At 36.6% G+C, this 21,994-nt stretch overlaps 1 protein-coding gene across 1 annotated transcript in view; it reads left to right on the top strand.

The window, feature by feature from the left end:
• LOC140136324 (uncharacterized) overlaps positions 1-21,994 on the top strand; it is a 201,552-nt gene that overhangs the window by 56,114 nt on the left and 123,444 nt on the right. The window contains 1 exon segment of the mRNA XM_072158051.1: positions 6,559-6,822. Within this exon segment, the coding sequence (XP_072014152.1) occupies positions 6,559-6,822 (264 nt within the window).

Below are 21,994 nucleotides of genomic sequence, written 5' to 3' on the forward strand. Positions count from 1 at the left end.
TTCTTTCTAGCCAGAATAATCCGAATCTGCAATTGACTTCCAACAAGCTAAATTTGGGCTGAAACCCACCTTTTAACAATTTTTAACAAAAATTAAATCTATCCGTGATGTGCACTGGTCTCTAGGAAAACAGTCAATGACTGGCCAACGCCTAGCGCCTACCTTCATATAACCCGCCTAACTCTTACGTAACATTCACCAATGTTATGCAAATAGGGTTCCTGGCTCATAACAGAAAATTCATTTATTTACTAATTCGGTACCCTCAAGCGTAAATAAATTATTTTCTATACCGCCCTCCACCGTATTTGCCCCCCCCCGGCCCCTTTTCACTAAAAGGAACATAAAAAATATTAAGAATAGGGGAACACCGTTCTTCCAGGAGACAATGGACATCTCCATGTTCCCTAATCTCAAGGTATAAAGAGCGAGAAAAAGCTTGATCAAGGAATAATCGCAATGCAATGGTTATGCTTAATCTCATGTATGTTATTATTTAGGCAATTACCTTACTTATAAATTACTACTACATTAACAACCTTTTCTATAAATATACCTCAATTGCAATAATCTTCATTCTGACTACTTTAGAAAGTCCTCACTAGACTGCTAATTAATATCTAAACCTGTATGTCTTTCACTTCAAGTTTCATGTCCAAGTGGCAATAACTTCTATAACTTACTCAGATGCCTAAACTCATTGAAACTGCCAATTGGTTCTGTAATGATTCAGTCACGTAACCGTCTTTAGCGCTCTCAGACCGCCACCTACCATGCTTTTTAAAAAGACGGTCCGGTATTCCTATATTGGCTGCTGCTGTGGCCCCTCCAGCTCTTAAACTGTGTAGTCCAAATCTTTTGGAGTCTACTCCAATACCTACCAGAGCTTCTTTAAGCAAATCTCTACATCTAGAATATGACATTTTACCTGCCCTCAGGAAATACTTTCCAGATGATTTCATAAACACAAGAGGTCTGAAGAGATACTGATCAGACCCATCTAGCTGAATACCAGCTAATGTGATGTACCTATAGAACATACTGACCGGCACGTTATTTTACCTGTAGCCGCTATTATAAGCCACACTCCATTCTTAAATTGATCAGTTTTACTTTTCACTATAAACAACCTCATATACGAACCGAAATACTGAATGTCACAAACTCTCAACTCTGCAAGCTCAGAGTGTCTAAGGAAACCTGCGTAAGATATTACTGCGTCATGATACCATTTAATCGCGTAAAACGCACTTTCTATTCTTGAATAAGGGGCCTCTTCATTGTACAATTTAATCAAATAGCTCGCTATATCGTCTTTAATCGCGGGAAGATACGAAATATTTCGAGACAGACTCCATGCCTTCCAGTTCTCGATTGCTCGGCTATACTTGGCAACCGTGTTTGGCGCTCTAGAAGCCAATAACGCCTTTTCCAGATTCAAGTCTCCAGTCACCCCATCTCTGAAAAAAAAAAAAAAACGTCTATCAGCGAACGTTCGCTTTTGTTGAACTCTTCAACTTGGACTTGACTATTCTGTACTCGGCAGTAAGAAAAGACTCCCAGTGGATCAAACTCGTTATATTGTATACGTGTGCCCAGTGGCTTTCCGTATTTATATACAATCACATTCCTTCTATAATCTGTGATACAATTAACACCGCATCTCCCAGTGGAGATTAATAAACATCTCTTGCCCAGTGGCTTTGTTGCTATTCAGAGCAAACACATCTTTCTCCACGCCTTAAAATGTAGACGCTTTCAAAACATTCATCACCGTTTTGGTGCCGTTACATTATAAGGGAATATGGATCATGTTTATAATATAATATGTTGTAATTAACACAAGGCTCCGTTTAACCTTAAACACAACACGGCGCTAGGCATTTTTGGGGATCCGAACAGAGAATTAGGATTCTTTCCTTGCACTAAAATATGCTTCGGATCATTGAACCTTAGTTCATTCACTATGGCTTTCTTGTATTTGCTATGTGGTGAAAAGAGAATAGGCCAAAATGCAGCGAAGTCCAGCAAGGTACTACTAAAGTTGCAGAAGCCTTGCATGCCACTAAGTGTTTAACTGCCTTGCTCACCAAAGTTATTGGTGGAACCAACCAATTCTGGGCTCCAGCCCAATCACATGTAAAGGCGTCAACGTGAGCTGTTTTGGGCGACCAGTACTTTGAATTAAATGTTCTCAGTTTTGTGTTGAATTCATCAGCAAACCGGTCTACAGAATGTGGTCCCCACATTTTATCAATCATGTCAAAAAATTCTGGTCTCACACCCCAATCGTCAAAATCTATTCTCCTGCTCAGCTCATCAGCTTCAGAATTTTCAGACCTGGGAACCCAATTTATTTCTATTTCAATGCCTTTGTTCTTACACAAATTGTAAATGCTCAAAGAAATTTCCTGTAATTCTGGCTTCATGCTACCTTTAGTGACTATGGAGACCACGCCTTGATTATCGGTAGACAATGATATCTTCTTTCCTTGTAATTGGGGTGTAAAGGCTTGCAAAGCTAAAAATACACCTTTAAGTTCTCTCCAGGTGGAACTCTTTTTGCTTTCAATTATGTTCCAATTCTGAAAAACTTTAATCCCCACACTCTGCCGACCAGGCCCCGCAACCCTAATCACTAGCATCTGAATATACTAAGCATACTGGACAAGAATATTCAAAGAGAAGTCTCTTATTCAACTCTACTACATGTTCTCTCCAAAAAAATAGTTCTTCTATCACACTACTGTCACTGGACAGCTTATAAACTTTATCCCAGTGAACTCTCCTCTCTACTTCCATGTATAAATACTTTGACTTCAATTGAGCGATGTATCCCACTACTGGGTATAATGACATAACCTTGCCTGCAAAGGAGGCTAGCTTTCTAGTCGGAAACATATGGCAAATCCTTTTGAATTCTTTCAAAAAATGCAATGATATCGTTAACCCTTCTTTCTGTAACGCTAATCGCCCCTATTGTTGAGTCCCATGTTAACCCTAACCAATCTAACCGTTTAGTTGGATTCCAAACTGACTTGTCTACATTAGGCACTAAACCGGCTGAGAGCAAATCTGCTTTTACTTGTTTTGCAATCACTTCACACTGGTCAAAGGACCCCGCTCGTCCCCATCCATCATCTAAATACAGCACTATGAAGATCCCCTGTCTTCTCCAATATCTTACCAAAGGTCTTAAAGTTTTAGTGAAGATGAAAGGTGCCGATTTTAAGCCAAAAGCTAAGACCTTAAATGAGTAATATTTGATTGTGCCACTGAACTGCCATGCGAAACACAGGTACTGGGTGTGATCTGGGAATATCTCCAAATGATGATAACCCGACTTGAGATCAAATGAGAACATAAAATCGCCTCTTTGTTAAAAAAAAAAATTCTAAGGCACATTTCCAGTCTTCAACTTGATCTTCTCTCCCCAAACAAAATAATTAATATATCTGAGATCTAAAATTAATCTTAATTTCCCTGAACTTTGTTCAGAAACTGAAAGTGGATTAATTATCTTCGGTATTTCATCACATTCAACTACCAATTGTTTGTCTAAAAGTTCTTGAATTGCCTGTGATACTGAATTCTCGATGTTTAATAGCAGATTTGTTATTGTTAAATTTAGGCGGGTCCAGGCGAAGATAGCAACGGGATCTTGTATCCGTTAGAAATTAAGTCAATAATGTCAGGTTCCGCTCCAATGAACCGCCAAAAAGGCAATGATGCTTTAAGCCTACCTTTAACGTAAGGCTCCTCGCGTCCTAATTCGTATTCAAAATAATTATTGAAATAGAAGTCAATATCATCGTACCCTGAATGTAGAGTGTTAACGGCCTTGACCACTCCTGTCGAACTTGTACCCGGTAAACCATAATCTGTGCAAAATTATGAAACGTTTTTCAAAAAATTCCTATTAGTTTTTGAAGCTACGTATATGTCGTTCATCATGACATTTCATACTCACCTACCAAATATTTGTAGGCTTGTGATCAACTTTATAACTTCAACTATAACCCCATGTAGGGCCTATTATTATATTTTTACCAAGTATCAAAGCTTTGTTGAAATCCCGATCTGTTAGCTCTCTAACCGTACATTTTCTATATCTTTTTCCTGTCTCATACTCGCAAATAAATCAATCTATATTTGTATTACCTTCATTGTTAATACCATCTGGCTCCCTCCTTGGGCATATTTGGGTTAGATGCTGCCCCATAACCTTTGGTTGCAGACTGGGAAGCGGCAGTGCACTGTCTGCGCCAATGACCCCTCTCACCACAGGCAAAACATCTGTCGCCTCCTTTCTGGGAATTCCCAAATTGATATTGACCGTATCCATAATTTTGGCGGCGAAAATTAGCGCCACTAGGATTACCATCGCCTGACCATACTGCATTTTGCGCTGATACGGCTTTTGTTGACGAGGCGCCGCTCGCGCTCTCTTCTTTCTACTGGCCTTTGCCTGCGCTGATCTGCTACGGCGGTCATCATCAGAATCTCCTGCTAGGTCGTCTGACAGATATTCATCAACGACGGCCCACCCCCGTCTGATTTATCAGCTAGTCTTATCAGTTTATTTCTCTTAGAAAGTTTCTCTGCAGATTCTTTCAAAAGGGCAGAACTTGGTGATGTTGCCCTCTTCAATACGGGAAATGGAGGCTTCAACATTCGATAAAATCTCGTGATTGAATTGGAACTGAGTTTTGTTACCTCTGTGGTTGAAATTTAGCTTGGATTGTAACTTTAATTCTTCAACCTCTTTAGATGCTGATTTTAGGGAATAATGGCGTTATCAATGTAGGAAGTCACACCCGAATCGCCTGATTCACTATCTGAGAAATCACCTGGCGGACACTGGCGCTGGTTGCGCCGGAGGAGCCGCAGGTGGCTGCGCTAGATTCTCTTGAGCTTGATGTTGAGGAGCTTGAGCTTGATTCACTGCGTCTGACTGTGCCCCGATTTGAGGGACACCAATATTATTAGCTAATATCTGTGCAGCGACCTGGTTAGGAGCGGGTTCCTGACGAACAATTACAAATTGTCCTTCTTGCGACATGTTATTAAGTTTATGTCAATAAAACAAAATTAGTACTCACGATAGTACCCGGCTTATGTCTATCGTACACCTTCCAAAGGACAACAAATTAATTCCAGCGAAACTCCTATTCACAAAGCTTCACAACTCCACAACTCCAAACTCAAATTTTGCAACGTAAATCTATCCGTGTACAGTCAATCTATCCGTGATGTGCACTGGTCTCTAGGAAAACAGTCAATGACTGGCCAACGCCCTAGCGCCTACCTTCGTATAACCCGCCTAACTCTTACGTAACATTCACCAATGTTATGCAAATAGGGTTCCTGGCTCATAACAGAAAATTCATATCATGCGCGGATACAGGGGGGTGCTTTGGTGGCTGCAGCACTGGGGTATGAATCGCAAAACTTCTGCTTTATGTTTTCAAGTGCTCTCAGGGCCGTGCCCCGGAAGAGAATTGAGATCTTCTTCCGATAAGACTCTGCTTAGTCAGCCTAGGGAACATAGAGGATCTGGTTTAAATACCTTCTCTGTCTCTGGCCCAAGGGAATGGAACAAACTCCCTAAAGCCATCAGGGAGTCTCCATCAATTCCAGTTTTCAGGAAGAAACTGAAAACTCACCTTTTCAGTTAGCTTCTTTCTTGTTCCGCTGTGTTTCTTTTTTTCATCCTTTCTCTCCTTGTTCAGCGCTTTGATAAATTTTAAAGGCGCTTTATAAATACCTGTATGTATGTATGTATGTATGTAAAAAGAAGAGAGAGGGAGCGAAAAGAAAGAAAGAGAGAGATAAATAAAAAAGTATGCATCAAATCGCACAAATTTCCCTAGCTGCTAACTAGCACTAACTTTACAGTACCCGGGGGTGGGGTAGGAGGGGGGAAGCAGTCCTGGATTCGCCGGTGACAGTGACACTTCACTCCTCCTGTTAAATAAAAACTCCCTTAAAAGGGAGAGCATGCACATCAAAGGGCAAGGACAGAATAATTATTTCATTAGATTTGAGAATTGATTCTCGCCAAATTTCTAAGCCTGAAGGGACCCTTCAAAAATAAGCTCCGATCATATTTTTAGTATGAAAAGATAAATATCATTGTGGAGATTATACTTCTGTGGGAAATTATTTGTTACTAATTCTTTCAATACTATTGAATACAAAACTGTTGAGACACGTACAAAACATGATAACCATGTTCATGTTCCATTCTATAAAGAGGAGTATGAGTTTTGAAATGTGTGTCATGTTTGCTCACTAATATTGGGCTATTCTAGTTGAAATCCATACACCCCCTATGGAAGACATGACCTTAATCTTCCACACAGGGAGTGTGAATATCAAATGGGGTTACCTGAATGGTAACTCTATTTAAAATCTACAGGTCATGTCTTCCACAGAGGGTGTATGGATTTCAACTGGAATAGCCCATTGTTTGGTGGAGGAAGGAGGGGTTCTAAATAAGTTAGAATCAGAATTATAATGGTGTTATTGTTTTATTTTTTTAAATTTGTGTTTCAGACATAGATACACCAAAGTCGCCCACAACTCTGGAAATGAACACTATACAAAACCCATTAACATCATCAGAAACTGTTGTGACATCATCACTTAGTGCAATTACATCATCACCACCATTATTAATTAAGACTGAAGCAATGGACTCTGTTACAAAGCCAAATAATGGAATGGAAGGTATAACTGAGACTTCTGCTAGTGAGGTATCAGTGACTGAGACAGAGACTGAAAGCGTGGCTCAAATTACTCACGAGAGCATGGATAAAGGTAAGATAGCGAACATTTTGTTTTGCTTGATACAAATAGGGCCAGTGCTACTGTCCCTATAAAATGGTAATGTCTTTGACAGGTGATAGGCTTGAAAGGTGAAAACGTCTAAAGTTCAGTGGTGGTGCTAGTGTGGGGGGAAGCAAGGAGGCATTCCCCCATGTATATATTTTCTTCCCCCACCACAGGAAAAAAATCGCAGAAAATGGCCACATTTTCGGATTGACTTATTTTAGATGAAAATGGACATATTTTGGGCAAAATTTGTCATTTTTTTGTGCAAAATTCATCCTATTTGGGGCATTAATTAATCATCCCTTTTTAGGGAAAATTTACCATTTTTAGGGCAATGTCACCATGCCCCCCCTCCCCCCTTCCCCCAGAATAAATTCCTGGTGCTGTCACTGTTCAAAATACACCATTTGGAGAATCTGCTGCTGTTTGAGCAAGAATGATGGCACCAGAGATAAATGTTGTTGGGGAACTCAACATAAAGATCAAAGGAAAGGAGAGTACAAAAGAAAAGTAAGTCGAAAAGTTGAAATGAAGTGACATTGGAAACTAAGCATTGTACAAATAGTTGAAAAGAATGTGTTGAAAATTTCAAAAGGAAAGTTTTAGAGAAAAGAGGATCAATGTTGACACCATGAAGTCAATGCTTAATATTGATGATTGTGATCAGTAAGCAGGAATGGAAATTTGTCTTGTAAATATGGTTCATCAGAGTGTTAGTTTCCCTATGAAAATGAAAACCTTTATAGTATAGTTTTATTTTTGTTTAAATAGAGGAGCGCCTATCGTTGATGTTTTGGCTAACTGTCGTATAACGAAAAATGCAGTTTTGAGAAAATCAGATTTAAAGTTTTTCCAATTTTTGAAGACCCACTGGAGAGCACCAAAGTAAAATATGTTCATTATTATCAAAGAATATAATCAATAATATATCTGTCTTTGTTCTCAAAATAATACAATTTGTTTCTTTTGACAACCTATGTATTAATGATACGCCATGTGATACGACAGTATGCCAAAACAATAGGCAACTGCAGTTACTGAAAATCATGATTGTAACTTGACTATGCTGGGCATGGTGAGCAGGTGAGGCATGAAGCCCTCTATAATGTATAGCAATTAATTTGTGATACTACAATAGAGGGAGACATTTCAACTGTTACAATATTCGTATAGGGCACTACATGAGCTACTGAGCAGAAATTAGTTGATAATCTTCCCTAAGATAGAATCATAGATAATGATGGGATGAGTCAATGAGAAAGCTCATGGGAGGACAGTTATTAATTTACTGAGGTGTTGAATTAGATTCAATAGACATTTATTATCTTCTTTCTAAATTTAAATTTGTCTAAAGTCACTTGAATGAGATAGATGGGTTTGATCGAGAAGTATGTTTTCTATTTCAGGGCCGTAGCAACGGTAACGGGTAGGCCATGGCCGCCCCACTTTTTGAACAATTTGGTATGTTATCTTTATATCTTTATGTATTTAAATTTAGACTCAGGCTATATTTGCATTTTGGCCTCCCCACATTTGTGATAGCACCCCACATTTTTCAACCTTGCTACGGACCTGTTCTGTTTATTTTTCAGCTATACACATTTTCAGGATTACTCATGATTTCAGGTCTAAAAAAATTCTTGCTGTCCTTGTATAGGAGGATACTGATTTGAGCTGTAAGTTCAGGATATTTTGATCAGCTGGTAATAGGTGGGACTTATAACAAGATTCTCTCTGTCGTTTTCTCACATCTGTCAAAGCGGACACCCTTGTGAAAGCATAACAAAGGGTTAGTTCCTGATAGATGCAAAAGTTCTATAGGGCATTACAATAGGTTATTTGGATGATAAATTAAATTTTTTATTCTTTTCAGGCGACATTGTTAATAAATAAAATGTGATGGTGTAAGCATGCAGGCATAAACATATATTATATAGGCTACCGCTTGATATGATCAGTAAACCAGCGAATATCTTACTTGGAAATGTCACATAGATTGTGTATCTAAAACAATTTCAAGAAATGTCGGTGTCAGGAATAAATAGATTGAAACATTTTGTTCCAAATCATATTTTATATACCCTTTATTGTACGTTAATATTGCCTTATTTGAATTATGGAGTACTTTTATGAGGAAATACATGTAACACTTACTTAAATAAAATTGTAAAAATTCAAAAATGGGCTATAAGAACGGTGGCAAATGGTCACTATAGAGACCACACAGCGCCATTGTTTGCTAATTATAACATATTAAAAGTTGAAAATGTGTACACACTGGAATTAGGTACATTCATGTACAGGCACTCTATAAATGAGCTGCCCTGTTCATTTGATAATTATTTTACCAAATGTTCTGACATACATAACTACAAGTAGGGATGACCAATGAACCATCAACTTGATTAGAACACTCCCATAGACATGCAGGGAGCTCAACTGTGCACTGCTTGCACAGACATTTCTAAATTGAGCTCATTCTTTTATTTTTCATAATTTTTCTGTAAAAATTGGAGATGTTAATGCCAATTATGTTTTGTAACTATCCTGCAAATTACAGCATCATAACTTATTTGGTTTTTCTGTAAGTGTGAGTCAAAATTGGTCCATCGCCACAGTGCGCTTAATTGCCAGTGGACAAGTGCAGCACTGCACAGAATGGCACAAAATATTCAGATGAATAAGATCAGGTGAACACCTTGACCTACTGAGCTGTAATTTGGCAGAGTTGTTGTTATTACCTCTATCATACCCTCTGTAAAAAGGAAAAAAAAAAGCGGACAAGTAGATCTCGAGTTAAAAATTAAATCACCAGCTTCCCTTTGGAATTTCCAAACACCTTTCGAATCATGTTAAATAGACACCTTTCTGAACATAAATGTGAAGTTTCATGCTCATTTGTTGTATTATTCACCTGATCTCAACCCTAAACATTTTCTTATATTTATACCATCTGCACTGACTTGCTGCTATACACGCACAGGAGCTGTACTTTTAAAATACGCGCCTAATCAATAATGAGTCTTTCACTCCATTGTTAAAGTACTGTGCTCCCTGTAGCATATGGACTGACCAGGCCCTGGAGTGTGATGGTTTTGTAGCACATGACAGTATTCATTCAAGCCTATCAAGGTCAGTTATTAGCCACTTGCTGAATGGCTGGGCATTATCAGCTATCAAAGAGATACCTTATGCTGCTGCCAATCACAATAGAGGTTAAACATTTTGTTAAAACCCCAGAAGTGATATCAGGACAAAGCTGTGCATGTTGGTACTTGATTGTTTGGATTCCTATGTTGAAAATCCCTTGTAGTACATTAGTATTTTTCTTATGTGTAGTGTATATTGTTGTGGAAAAAAAGTTCACCTGGACTTTTGATTTTGTGCCACTTTGGCCATTATGGATGATTTTTGGCAAATGTTTTCTAAAAGCATGATTTCAGTGCCTCGGTTTGAAGAAATACTTCATGCTATTGACTAGTAAAGTGCCATTTCATAAGAAACCCTTTGATACTTTCACAATATGCTTGTTTCATGTTTGCATATATATTAAAATAAAGAAATATAAAAGGTAAATATATGCTTATACCAATTTTGCTCACATTGCTATATTTAGACTTTGTCAATTTATTTCGCTCCAATGACCGGTCAGAATGGGAAACTTTGAAAATTCATAATTGAAAAGTTTTTGACCGATTTTGACCATTTAACCACCAAAATACTTCTGTTGATGAGTTCTTTCCAGAAAACAATCTTTTGTAGCAAAAGGGGCAACATGAAATTATGATGGTCATCCCTACTACAAGACACGATATGTAAATGACCTAAATCTAACCAAAAATAAGAAAGTCTTTTCTGATCATGCCATACGTACAAGCAGTCAGAATTAATAGGTAAATTTTCACGGGAAAATTTTCTGGACACGTGACATCCATGGGCGCAGACATATTAGCATTATGGAATGTGACCCCAAGCACAGCGAGTGGTCTACCAATGTATTTGAATAGGAAGAATTCCTCCTTTAATGCAAAATAAGTAACTTGTCGCAAGTTAATAATATTATGGTAAGAGTTTCTGTAGATAAATATTTTTTTCCGTAGGTAGATATTTTTGAAATGACGTTTTGATGATATTGTGAAGAAATTAAGATTGCATGATATTTATTAAATTTGAAAGACACTAATTTCTATCGAAATTGCAGCCAAGAATACTATTCCAATTCAAAATTACTAAGATTTGAATAGCGAGGTCACCGCCGGGGGTCAGAGATCAGACTCGAGGTCACACTTACATTGATACCCATTGGTCATGTGTCCAGAAAATTTTCCCGTGAAAATATACCCATTAATGTTGACTGACAAGAGGTCTCATTCTTCCATGCTTTGGAATTCTTTAGATAAAAATCTGAAAGCTTCAAAATCTGTTAAACATTTCCGCAATCAATTCAAAACAAAACTTTTCTCTGAATATAATTAATCTTTTCCGGGAGCACGCCCCCTTCCCTTGTCTTGTCTTTTGATTATGTTATGTGAAGTTGATTTGTTTTGTTCATTTCATTTTATTTTAGGGAAAGGCGAACTTTCAGACCTTTTTGGCCTTCCTGCCTTTTCCTCCATAAGTACCATGTTTGTATATATTATTTTTTTATGTAATGTCTTTAATTTTTATGGAAATAAAAAATATGAATATGAAATATTAATGTTCTTTCATCATGTTGTAAAAAAACATGATAACTCAATTAAACGGATTGACATGAAAACCTACCCTTCTAAGTAAATCCAAACATTTTTTCCTGATTGTTAAATTTTACAGAGATTGCAATTTCATGAAATTGTATAGGCAGCTGCATGCATTTTATGCAATTTTGCAGAGTTTGTATTCATTTTTGCATTCTGATTAACATTGTTTAAACATACTGAACCTGGTGTGTACTTTTATCGAGCTGAAGGTAATTAAAAATAATGAGAACTTAATTAAACGAATGCCCTTCAAAATAACACAAACCAATTTCTTTTCTAATTAACATTTGATAAAACAATAGTGAACCTCTTTCAACAGGTGGATTGATATTTTGAATGAAATCCTAACAACAAGTTGTCCTTACGATGTTGATATTACGCCAACATTTTGAAAAATTGTTCTTTGTAGGTGGAGATATTTTTTAATTTGAGTCCATGAGGTGATGAACAAATTTATGTACTTCAAAAATTTGCAAGAAAAAAAGAAGAGATCTATTGATGAAAATCATGATATTCTGTAAAAAATGAGTCAATAAAATAATGTGTGCCGTGTTCAGGAGGATTCATCCCCCGGGATTCATCCCTGTGCATAAAAGTGTCAGAGCTATTCGAAAAGAGAAGGGGGACAATCCCCAGTTCTGATATCTACACTCATCATCTCTAGGTTCCAGAATCCTTCTCGCTTGGCCCTAATAAGGTGTTGAGAAGTATTCAACTAGAACTAGAACTTGACTAGGGAGGAAGGAAGGTCTCATGAACCCATGTAACTCTCTCCCCTTGCAGAATTTGTCTGACTTACTTTGTATTATGCTGCCCTCTATAGAGTTCATGCTGTATTTTCCAAATTGTACTACAACATTGGTGGCAGTATATTTGGATACCGTTTGGTTGATTTTGTAGAATGGCTCAAGTCTTAAAATGATAGGAGCGAGTTGTCTCAGTAATTTCAATGATAAAAGGCTTTCTTTGAATCTGTCGGATTACAATACCAGAATCTAAAAAATGAAATATACATTTAGCTCAAAAAGGCAAAATTACCATTTTGCATTCAGAATTTACAAAGACAGTACGCTTTATGAATATATAAGCTAAACCATTAAGTGTTAATAATGTTGTTATTATTGAACCCTGTGTTTTGTGTTTGAGTAAGGATAAAAACAGCTATCACATATTATTTTGTATTTTAAAATTGACACCTGACCTCTTGAATTATAACAATTTGATTATTACACCACATTTTTCATCCATTCCATTAGTCAAAAAGAAATGGCATTGGACAATACAATACATGCCTAATATATTAATACCTACCTGTGTGATGCTTCAAATTCCAATCAGTTATTGAATCAATCAAGAATCTTTTGTTTTTATCTCTCTTGATCTCTTTCATTTCCTTGCATATGGTCTTCACTTGTCATTCTGTCACTTATTAGTCTTGCACTCGTTCATATCTACTCTCCTCTCTCTATCCTCCTCTCTTTTTTATCTTTCTCCACTCTCTCTCAATCTCACTCTTTTCTTCATCTCCTATCAATGACAGATAGCCATTAGCTGATCTCAAGCTAGTATATTGCTGCTTCATTTAAAATCACACACCATTAATTAAAATGGTAACTGAATTTACTTTAGCATATATGAATTTATAAAGTTAATGAATTGCATGGGGGGGGGGGGGCAGCGGCCCCCTGTGAGAAGTCTTGCTCCAGATCCAGCTATATTTTTGAGTTTAATTTGCATATTCATTATTGTGATAACAATCTAATTTGCTTTTTTTTTTTCAAATATTTAGTTTCAAATATATTTTATTTCAAATTTTTTTTTTCAAACAAAAGAGTTTTCATAAAGTTTGTATAACAATGTGCATCAATGTGGAGGCATTGTGGTTGACGCTTTGTATAAAAAAAAAAACCGCACAAGCTGAGAACCGCAAAATTCTAGTCATTTCATTCCAATAAATCAACCTGATATGCCTTTATGGATAAAAGCTCAGTTGTTATTTTTCCAGCCATTTTTTCTGACATGATTTTGTAGTGTGATATCTTCACTCTCTCTACCTCTCTCTCTCTCTCTCTTTCTCTCAATCTTCTCTCGCTATCTTCTCACCCTTCTCTCTCTCTATTTCACTCTTTTCTCTCTCGTATTCTCTCTTTTCCTCACTCTTCTTATTCACACACAAACATACTATTTCATTCAGCATGTGTTGTTATTATTAAATGTCTTCTGAATCTTTACGATTCACTAAGCACACGCCAAAGGTAGTGCTGGCAGCGACATCATGCTCTGTGTTTCCTTCAAAGAATTCAATAAGCACTACACCAATGATGTTACAATTTTGTTGCCCAAGCTTAAAGCTATCAATCAATACATTGATGTGACTGCAAAATGCATTAGACATTCCCATTTTGAAGAAAATAAATAAAATAAATAAAAAACATTTTCTCTTTCTTCCTGTTAATTTGCCAAACAAATCAATATTTTGGGGTAAAATATTTTGGTTTTAAAAGGTGTTATATAAATTCAAGAGATTTCTACAAAGTACTTCAACCTTAATATACTTATATAACCATATTAGAATGACCTTTAAGGGGTGCAACATTTGATTCTGGGGGCATGGGAGTTTTTTGAGAAAAAAAACTTGGCCCACTAGTGAGATGAAAAAAACTCATCCCACTGATAGGTAATGTACTGTGATTGATATTCCGTCAAAGTGGAAATTGGGTTATTCCAGATGAAACCTATTATATACACTCCTATATTTAGGCTAGTCAAATTAAGAAAAATAAGGAGTTAACCAACCACTAATTGCAACAGAATCCATTAAATCACCATTTGTTTCAGAAAAGCATATTTTAATAACACATCAAAAGTCCCCAAAAATCCTAATGACAAGAGCAATACATTGACACGATTTTTAGCAAGATTTGACCAAATTTTAAATTTCACCCCTGCAAAAGCGGCCATTTTGGATTTATGTAAATTAGGCATTGTTCTACTGCTTGGATTTTTGGGGGACTTTTGATATGTCTTTGTGTGAGCTTTTGGGAGATGGACACATGTGAAATGGATTCTGTTGCAATTAGTGGTGGGTACATTTTTAATTTGACTAGCCTAATTGTATGGAAGACATGACCTTAATCTCCCAACACAGGGAGTGTGAATTTCAAATGGATTCACCCATAATCCCATTTGAAATTCACACTCCCTGAGTAGAGGATTAAGGTCATGTCTTCCATACAATGTAGGAGTGAAATAAGTTTCAACTGCAATTACCCAATTTCCACTTTGACAGAATACCAATCACCGTGGTAATGATTGTCAAGAAATGTTTCCAATCAATGGGCTATTCCAGTTGAAATCCATACCCAATCAATGGGTATGGATTTCAACTGAATAGCCCATTTTCTTGCTTCTACAATTATTTTTGCACTTTTTTGCTTCCAAGCAACTGCCACAAAAACAACATGTGAATATTCCTTGTGTGTATAGGTCAGTTTAAGGAAGCGTAGAATTGCAAATTTAAAAGCATAGGCAAAAGTTCAACATTAGAAAAGTGCAACAAATTAATCGGCAAATATTTACAGCTTTTCAAGTATCTCATTTACTGGAGATTACCACAGCATAACTGAATTTGTGTCTGTCCACCTATATTAAATAAATACCTGTATCAATCAATTTCACTTGGACTTTTCACAGTTCATATTTTGTTATTAACCCTAACACTGACCCATGCTTTTTGGTATCGGAAGTCAGAGAAGATCCGAGTTTTTCAAGAAGAAGAAGAATTTTTGACTTGGCACCCCCCGGGATTCGAACCTTTGACCCCTCGCATGCCAAGCGAACGATCGCGGACCGGTAGCTGCTCGGGTTATTACTGCCCGCCAGCAATTCCGTGAGCATATCACACTTCGGTGATTGCGTCATCGCAGACCCTGGGATGCATGCATGTTATGAATTTTTCATCGTGGTATTTTGTGGTTTTTACTGGTGTTAGGGTAATGGACACCTAATCTGGAAAAATACATCTTTTTAACCCTAACACTGACCCATGCTTTTTTTTTTTTTTTCTCAGAGAAGATCCGAATTTTTCAAGAAGAAGAAGAATTTTTGACTTGGCACCCCCGGGACTCGAACCTTTGACCCCTCGCATGCCAAGCTTAACGATCGCGGACCGGTAGCTGCTCGGGTTATTGCTGCCCGCCAGCAATTCCGTGAGCATATCACACTTCGGTGATTGCGTCATCGCAGACCCTGGGATGCATGCATGTTATGAATTTTTCATCGTGGTATTTTGTGGTTTTTACTGGTGTTAGGGTTAAAGGTCTATTTAGTGATTTGCTCAGCCAGAGGATTGTAAAAAAAGATTTTGGCACCTTTGTTAGTGTCATTTATAGATGTGCTAACATAGCCTGCTAGAAAAAGCTGTGAAGACAAAATAAGACATTTAACATGAATCTGTAATATTAGAAATTATCTACATGTATTTGTGAATGGAGCTTCAATTTTGTCAATACTGCTGTTTTCTTCATGTTTTGCAAAAAGTTTCATTTCAAAAATGCCCAATGACTTGTCCTTCACTTTTAGGAAATGTGTACACAATTTTAATTCTTTACACTTTTGCTGGGATCACTGATTAGACGTAAGGGTGGTCCCTGGAATTACAAAAACTTTTGGGCCCATTAACTGCTTATTGGTTGTCTAAAGTATATAAAAATAAACATATTTAGAATGGCAAATTCATCTGTGAGGGCAAATTTGTGCAAAAACCCAAAATTGTGAAAATGTCCACTTTTTGTTGACAATTTTGCGCAAAATGTGTTGATTTTGCCCCCCGAAATTCACTTTTCCCCTGCCCCCCCTGGTCAGTATTTGAATTATGAGGCAGATCCAGTGGATGCCTGAGATGTGTAGTGTATGTAACTTGCTCCAGTTCCAATCAGGGTGATGTGTGGCTATTTGAAACCCTTATGAATGTACCATTATAAGCAGGCTCTTCGGAAGATAAAATATAGTGATGAGGGTTGACCCCAACAGGGACAGAGCATCCTGAAGCTGTCACATTTTTTTGTGATTCTATAAACTTTATTGGCCAATCTACATGTTCTAGGCATGATCGTCAAAAAGAGTAGACCTACATATTTTCTTCTGAAAAGTGGTGCGGCTTCAACAGCCATGATAACATGAAGTCAAAATATGGGCATTGTAAAAATCCAGTCAGCCTACCCCCACACAAAATTTGTGAATGTGCCTTTCTTTCTAACACACCTGCTATAGCTCTGTGACATAGAAATGTAATACTTGGTTTGTAATATGTACAACTGGATGTGGAGACAGAATACATATGACTGTTATACCTTTCTCTTTCTGTCTTCTGTGGTTTGATATGAACCCATACTTGACATTTGTAAATTATTCAAGATAATTTGTGTGCAGAGGATCATTTTTGGATTCAAGCACTTAGAGGGTGAATGATGTGCTTCATTTTTCTAGTTTTTTAAAAAACTTCTAGTGATTTAAATCTAAATGTCATGACATTTAGACAAATTATATGTCATGAAAGATAATTACAAACTTGCAGATCCACCTTAGATTAGCATCTGCCCAGGGTTAATTATGCAGGGTGTCTCTGAAAGAACAGTACCATCGGAAATTGTTTTATTTTAGTTTCATAGTTTTTTTGTCCTGTCTTTTCTTGTCCACCCTGTCTTGTCCCTGTCCATTAAACAGGATCATTATCTTATTTTAAGGTGGGGCCAAGCTGAAAGCTCTTCTGAGTTTACTGGCCTCTCCTCCATATATCATCTTATGATTCGCTTTATTTGATGTACATCTTGTTAAACAAATGTCTCAAGTACAAGTTGTTTTTGTTTTGAAATACCCCATTGATCATATTGATCATTTGTATCATCATTTTAAAAATGTAAGTTATTACCTAAATTTCTTTGGTATTGTACTTTTGTATTTATCACATTGATCTGATTATATCATGCATATTTCTTGTTTCTTATAGATTATTTTGATGCTTGAAGCTAATTTTATTATATCTTATTTATGCATGCTATTGATTTGTATGTTCTGTGATATATGATAATAAAACATGAATGAATGAATGAATGAATGATAGACTTTGATGATGACAGTTCATTTTGAATCCTGTCCATGGATTCAATACAGCAGTCAGTGTTGCCAAAACTTTTCAGCGTCAAGGCGTGGCGCATTGACTCGCCAGGCCGTGGTAAAGGATTCTCAAGTAGCCAAAATTTTTATGCTTCCAAAAAAGCGCCCAATATCAGATATAAACACCCAATTGGGCGGAAAAGCACTTGACTTGAAAACTTTTGTTTTGAAATACCCCATTGATCATATTATTGATCATTTCGTCGGGTGTATTACATAGTGACGGATGTTAAACTTCGCCAGAAAAAAAGTTTTTGAGTTAGACGTGATCAAAGAGTACGCCCATTTGTGATCAACCATAGCAGAACACTGTCAAGTAAAATCCTCCAAAAGTTGCTGTATTTTAAAAAACTAGTATCTAAAGTATCTTGAAACATCTATCACATGAAGAATTATTCGCTATTAAATCAGTAAAATGATTACAAAGTTATACGTCAGTATGTAAAAACGTGAAAACGTTGCCCCCTAACATCCGTCACACATCCGTCACTATGTCTTGCGCCAATATCGCGCACGCTAATCTGGTCTCTCGTGTTGATCTACGGACATCCGTCACACATCCGTCACTATGTCTTGCGCATAAAAGTCGGATCAAGGAAGGACTTCGAAGCATCCGTCGGTTCTTTACGCTTATTATTAAACGCTTTTTTCATGATAAAACCGACTTGTCACGAGTGCCCATGACATACATGGCATATTGTATTTGAGTATTTACTCCTGATCTTACTAGTACTCACTCTCATGATATAGCTAATCACACAAGCTGTAACTTCTTTTTACAAAACGCCAATGATTGTATTCAGTTTTTACCCATTTACACTGTATTATCCGTAAATTTGGAGCCGCCTCTAAACGCCTCTCATCTTTCAATAACCTACTCATTAAAAAGGATCATATTTTCATTTTTTATTACTTAATCATCCCTTTTATATTGTAAAGCTTTGAAATAATGTCTCTAAATAATTGTCGAATCAACTCGAACCATTAAAAATTTATTAAAAGTGATATTTTACTAAAATAATGATCCATTGAATATCTGCTCTACGTAAAAGTTTTTGGTTTATACCCAGTTATCAACATCTGTCAAGAAATCATGTAGGTTTCAATGAACAATATTGAATTACGTACGTTCAAATTGAAAAATAATGTTTTTACATAGTGACGGATGTGACAGATACGCCATACAATTTAGTTGTTTTTCCGAGTAAACAGCGTTTTACATAGTGACGGATGTTTAGATACGCCACTATGTAAAACGCCAGGTAATGTAATATATCAACATCCGTCATTTGCATAATTAATTAACTAATTAATTATGCAAACTTGAGCTTCAAGTCTTGGTAATAATATACTACTCACTATTTAAAATACATTGGCCAATTTTCATAAAAATGACAAAAATCAACATACGTCACTATGTAATACACCCGACGATTTGTATCATCATTTTAAAAATGTAAGTTATTACCTAAATTTCTTTGGTATTGTACTTTTGTATTTATCACATTGATCTGATTATATCATGCATATTTCTTGTTTCTTATAGATTATTTTGATGCTTGAAGCTAATTTTATTAGGCTATATCTTATTTATGCATGCTATTGATTTGTATGTTCTGTGATATATGATAATAAAACATGAATGAATGAATGAATGAATGATAGACTTTGATGATGACAGTTCATTTTGAATCCTGTCCACGGATTCAATACAGCAGTCGGTGAGCTGTACCTGAAGTATCAGGTACTTGGTATTTAATGAATGGTTCAATGTACATTACTTATGACTTGTGTACTGGATTCAAAATGAGGTGTGATTTTCAAATTGTTAATTCCAAAATGGAGGGGTCAATTTCAATTTTAAAAAAATGTTTGGCAGTCCCTTTATCATGCAATAACTTACACTATTTTGTCTTGTTTTGTTGTGGCATTAAAATACTCAAAAATGAAATTTTCTGATGGTACCGTTCTTTCAGAGACACCCTGTAGAAACAGATGAACAGACAGACAGACGCTTGTTCTTTTGTTTATACAGATTTAAATGCTGCACTCTTATTGTTCTACAGCATAAAGGGTGGCAAGCTTTCAAACAAATGCAAGTTAAAGGAGCATTTCATGATCCATAGCCTCATCTCCCACTTTTTGCAAAAAAAAGTTGAGATTTTTATACCATTGGAACCTCTGTCTACATAATGTTTGTGTGAAAAACAAAAAATTTCTTGCAAATTTAGCCACTTTTCAAAAATATCATCAAAGTTGAACATTGTATTCTTCTAACAGAACGGAATCACAGCGCAGTGGCCTATGGAGCAGTGTATTATACATAATCATGCAAAATTGAAATCAACTAAAAGTTTGGGAATAAACCTTTTTTTGTGGATATCTACTCAAACATACCATAAAAATAGGATGATAGAATCACAAAATACTCCTTTAAAAGCTAAGCATCAACTCTTAATATCATTATCACAAAATATCCCAAGCCTCTCAATTTATGCAATCAAAACATTAGTGTAGTTTTTAATTAGGAAGTACTACCTAATGAGATTGACAAGCACCTCTTGGTATTTAATGAAGATGATTCAAATTAAGACAAAGTACCTTGTTATTTTAACCTGCGTATAATTGTTTTCACCATTCATGTTCTGTTGGTGTAACCCAGGGTGTAGCTATACCACGGAGGCTTCTATGCAGTCTGCTATTATACAACATGGCAGTTTTTTATTCCCTTTAGATTTTACACTTCAAACTTTTGTAAATATTAAGGGGGCTGCAGGAGTAGGACCAGGGGCATCACTTCAATTAGAGGTTAATAACTGCACATCAGTTGTTTTTGAAGGTATTGCGAAGCATCTAAACATTTTGTTTTGTAACCAAGGGATATTCCGAAATCTAAGCAATTTGTTTGGATTTTATATAATACCCAAAAAAATAACTGATGCAAAGTCATTAACCTCATAATCATATCATTTTTCATTTTTTTCAATTCCATCTGCATCACATTTTCCTTTAAAATTTAAAAACAAAATACAATTTTAACTTTATTTGTCAGTTTCCCTGTAAAAACTTGAATAGGATGAACATGATGAAGAGGGACATACCTAGTGACCAATTATTGCAATCATACAATGTCCAAATATGGCAGCCAGCACATAAATTCAATGGAGTGTTTTTTTTCTATTTTTATTACTGGACCCATTGTTGAGTAAAAGTGAGCCAGCATTTGAACAGTGCATCTGTTTCCTTGTAATATGCCAAGCCTTGTTGTTCATCTATAACATACGCCCAAAGCCAGGCAAAGCCCAATAGTTCTCAGAGGCTACTAAATTAAAGGGATGCCAACCGAATATGATGGGAAGGGGATATAGGAAGAGGTCCCATTTTAGAAGCAGGAAAACCGGAGACCCAAAGAAAAACCTGCGAGGACCAGCATGGATCAGCAACTAAACTCACATGTGGCAATGCGGGAATCGAACCCAGGCCACAGTGGTGAGAAGCAAGTGAGAAGACCACACTAACTCGTCCTCCCCAAAGCCTTTGTATTCAAGGCACAATCTTCCATACGCAATCATCTTAAAGATACACACCATCTCTCTGCCTCCGTACATCTTCACATCTTCATCTGCCTTGAAATGATGGGGGGCGGGCAATCAGCCTGAATTGTCAAAAAGTGGCTGAAAAGAACAAAATATGGGTCATTATGCCGAAAGATGTGGGTCCCCTGGGCTGAACACCCATGTCTTCACACACATCATCTGCTTACTGTTCCTCTATTCCATCATCTCAGGCAGGTAACCGTGCCTCCTACATGTTGCCCCTACACTATGGAACACACTTGCTCTGGTGTCAAGAATGCTTGTTCTACTGCTTCCTTCACTGGGTTCCTTCAAGAAGCTTCTCAAAACTCACTGGTATCCCTAGCATTAATTTTTAGCATGTTATTGCTTTTCACTTCACCAATGTTTCGTGAACTTTCTTGTACATCATCTTTAGTAGTAAGGATAAAGAGCAATTTACAAATGCCAGTATGTATGTATGTATGTATGTATTCAGCACCAACATTAGAAAAATCCATCAATATTTGTTCTGATATGGATATGAATATGAAAAAGAATATGCAAATAATATGTAACTGCATATCAATATGTGACAAGAGGAAATGTGTGATGGATGCGAGTATGCAATCCATATCCTCATTAGTATTTACATTAGCCTAAGTGCCATATAAAGGATGTGATGCGATC

Source organism: Amphiura filiformis, chromosome 16 (genome assembly GCF_039555335.1).
Source record: "Amphiura filiformis chromosome 16, Afil_fr2py, whole genome shotgun sequence".
NCBI classification, from domain to species: Eukaryota; Metazoa; Echinodermata; class Ophiuroidea; order Amphilepidida; family Amphiuridae; genus Amphiura; species Amphiura filiformis.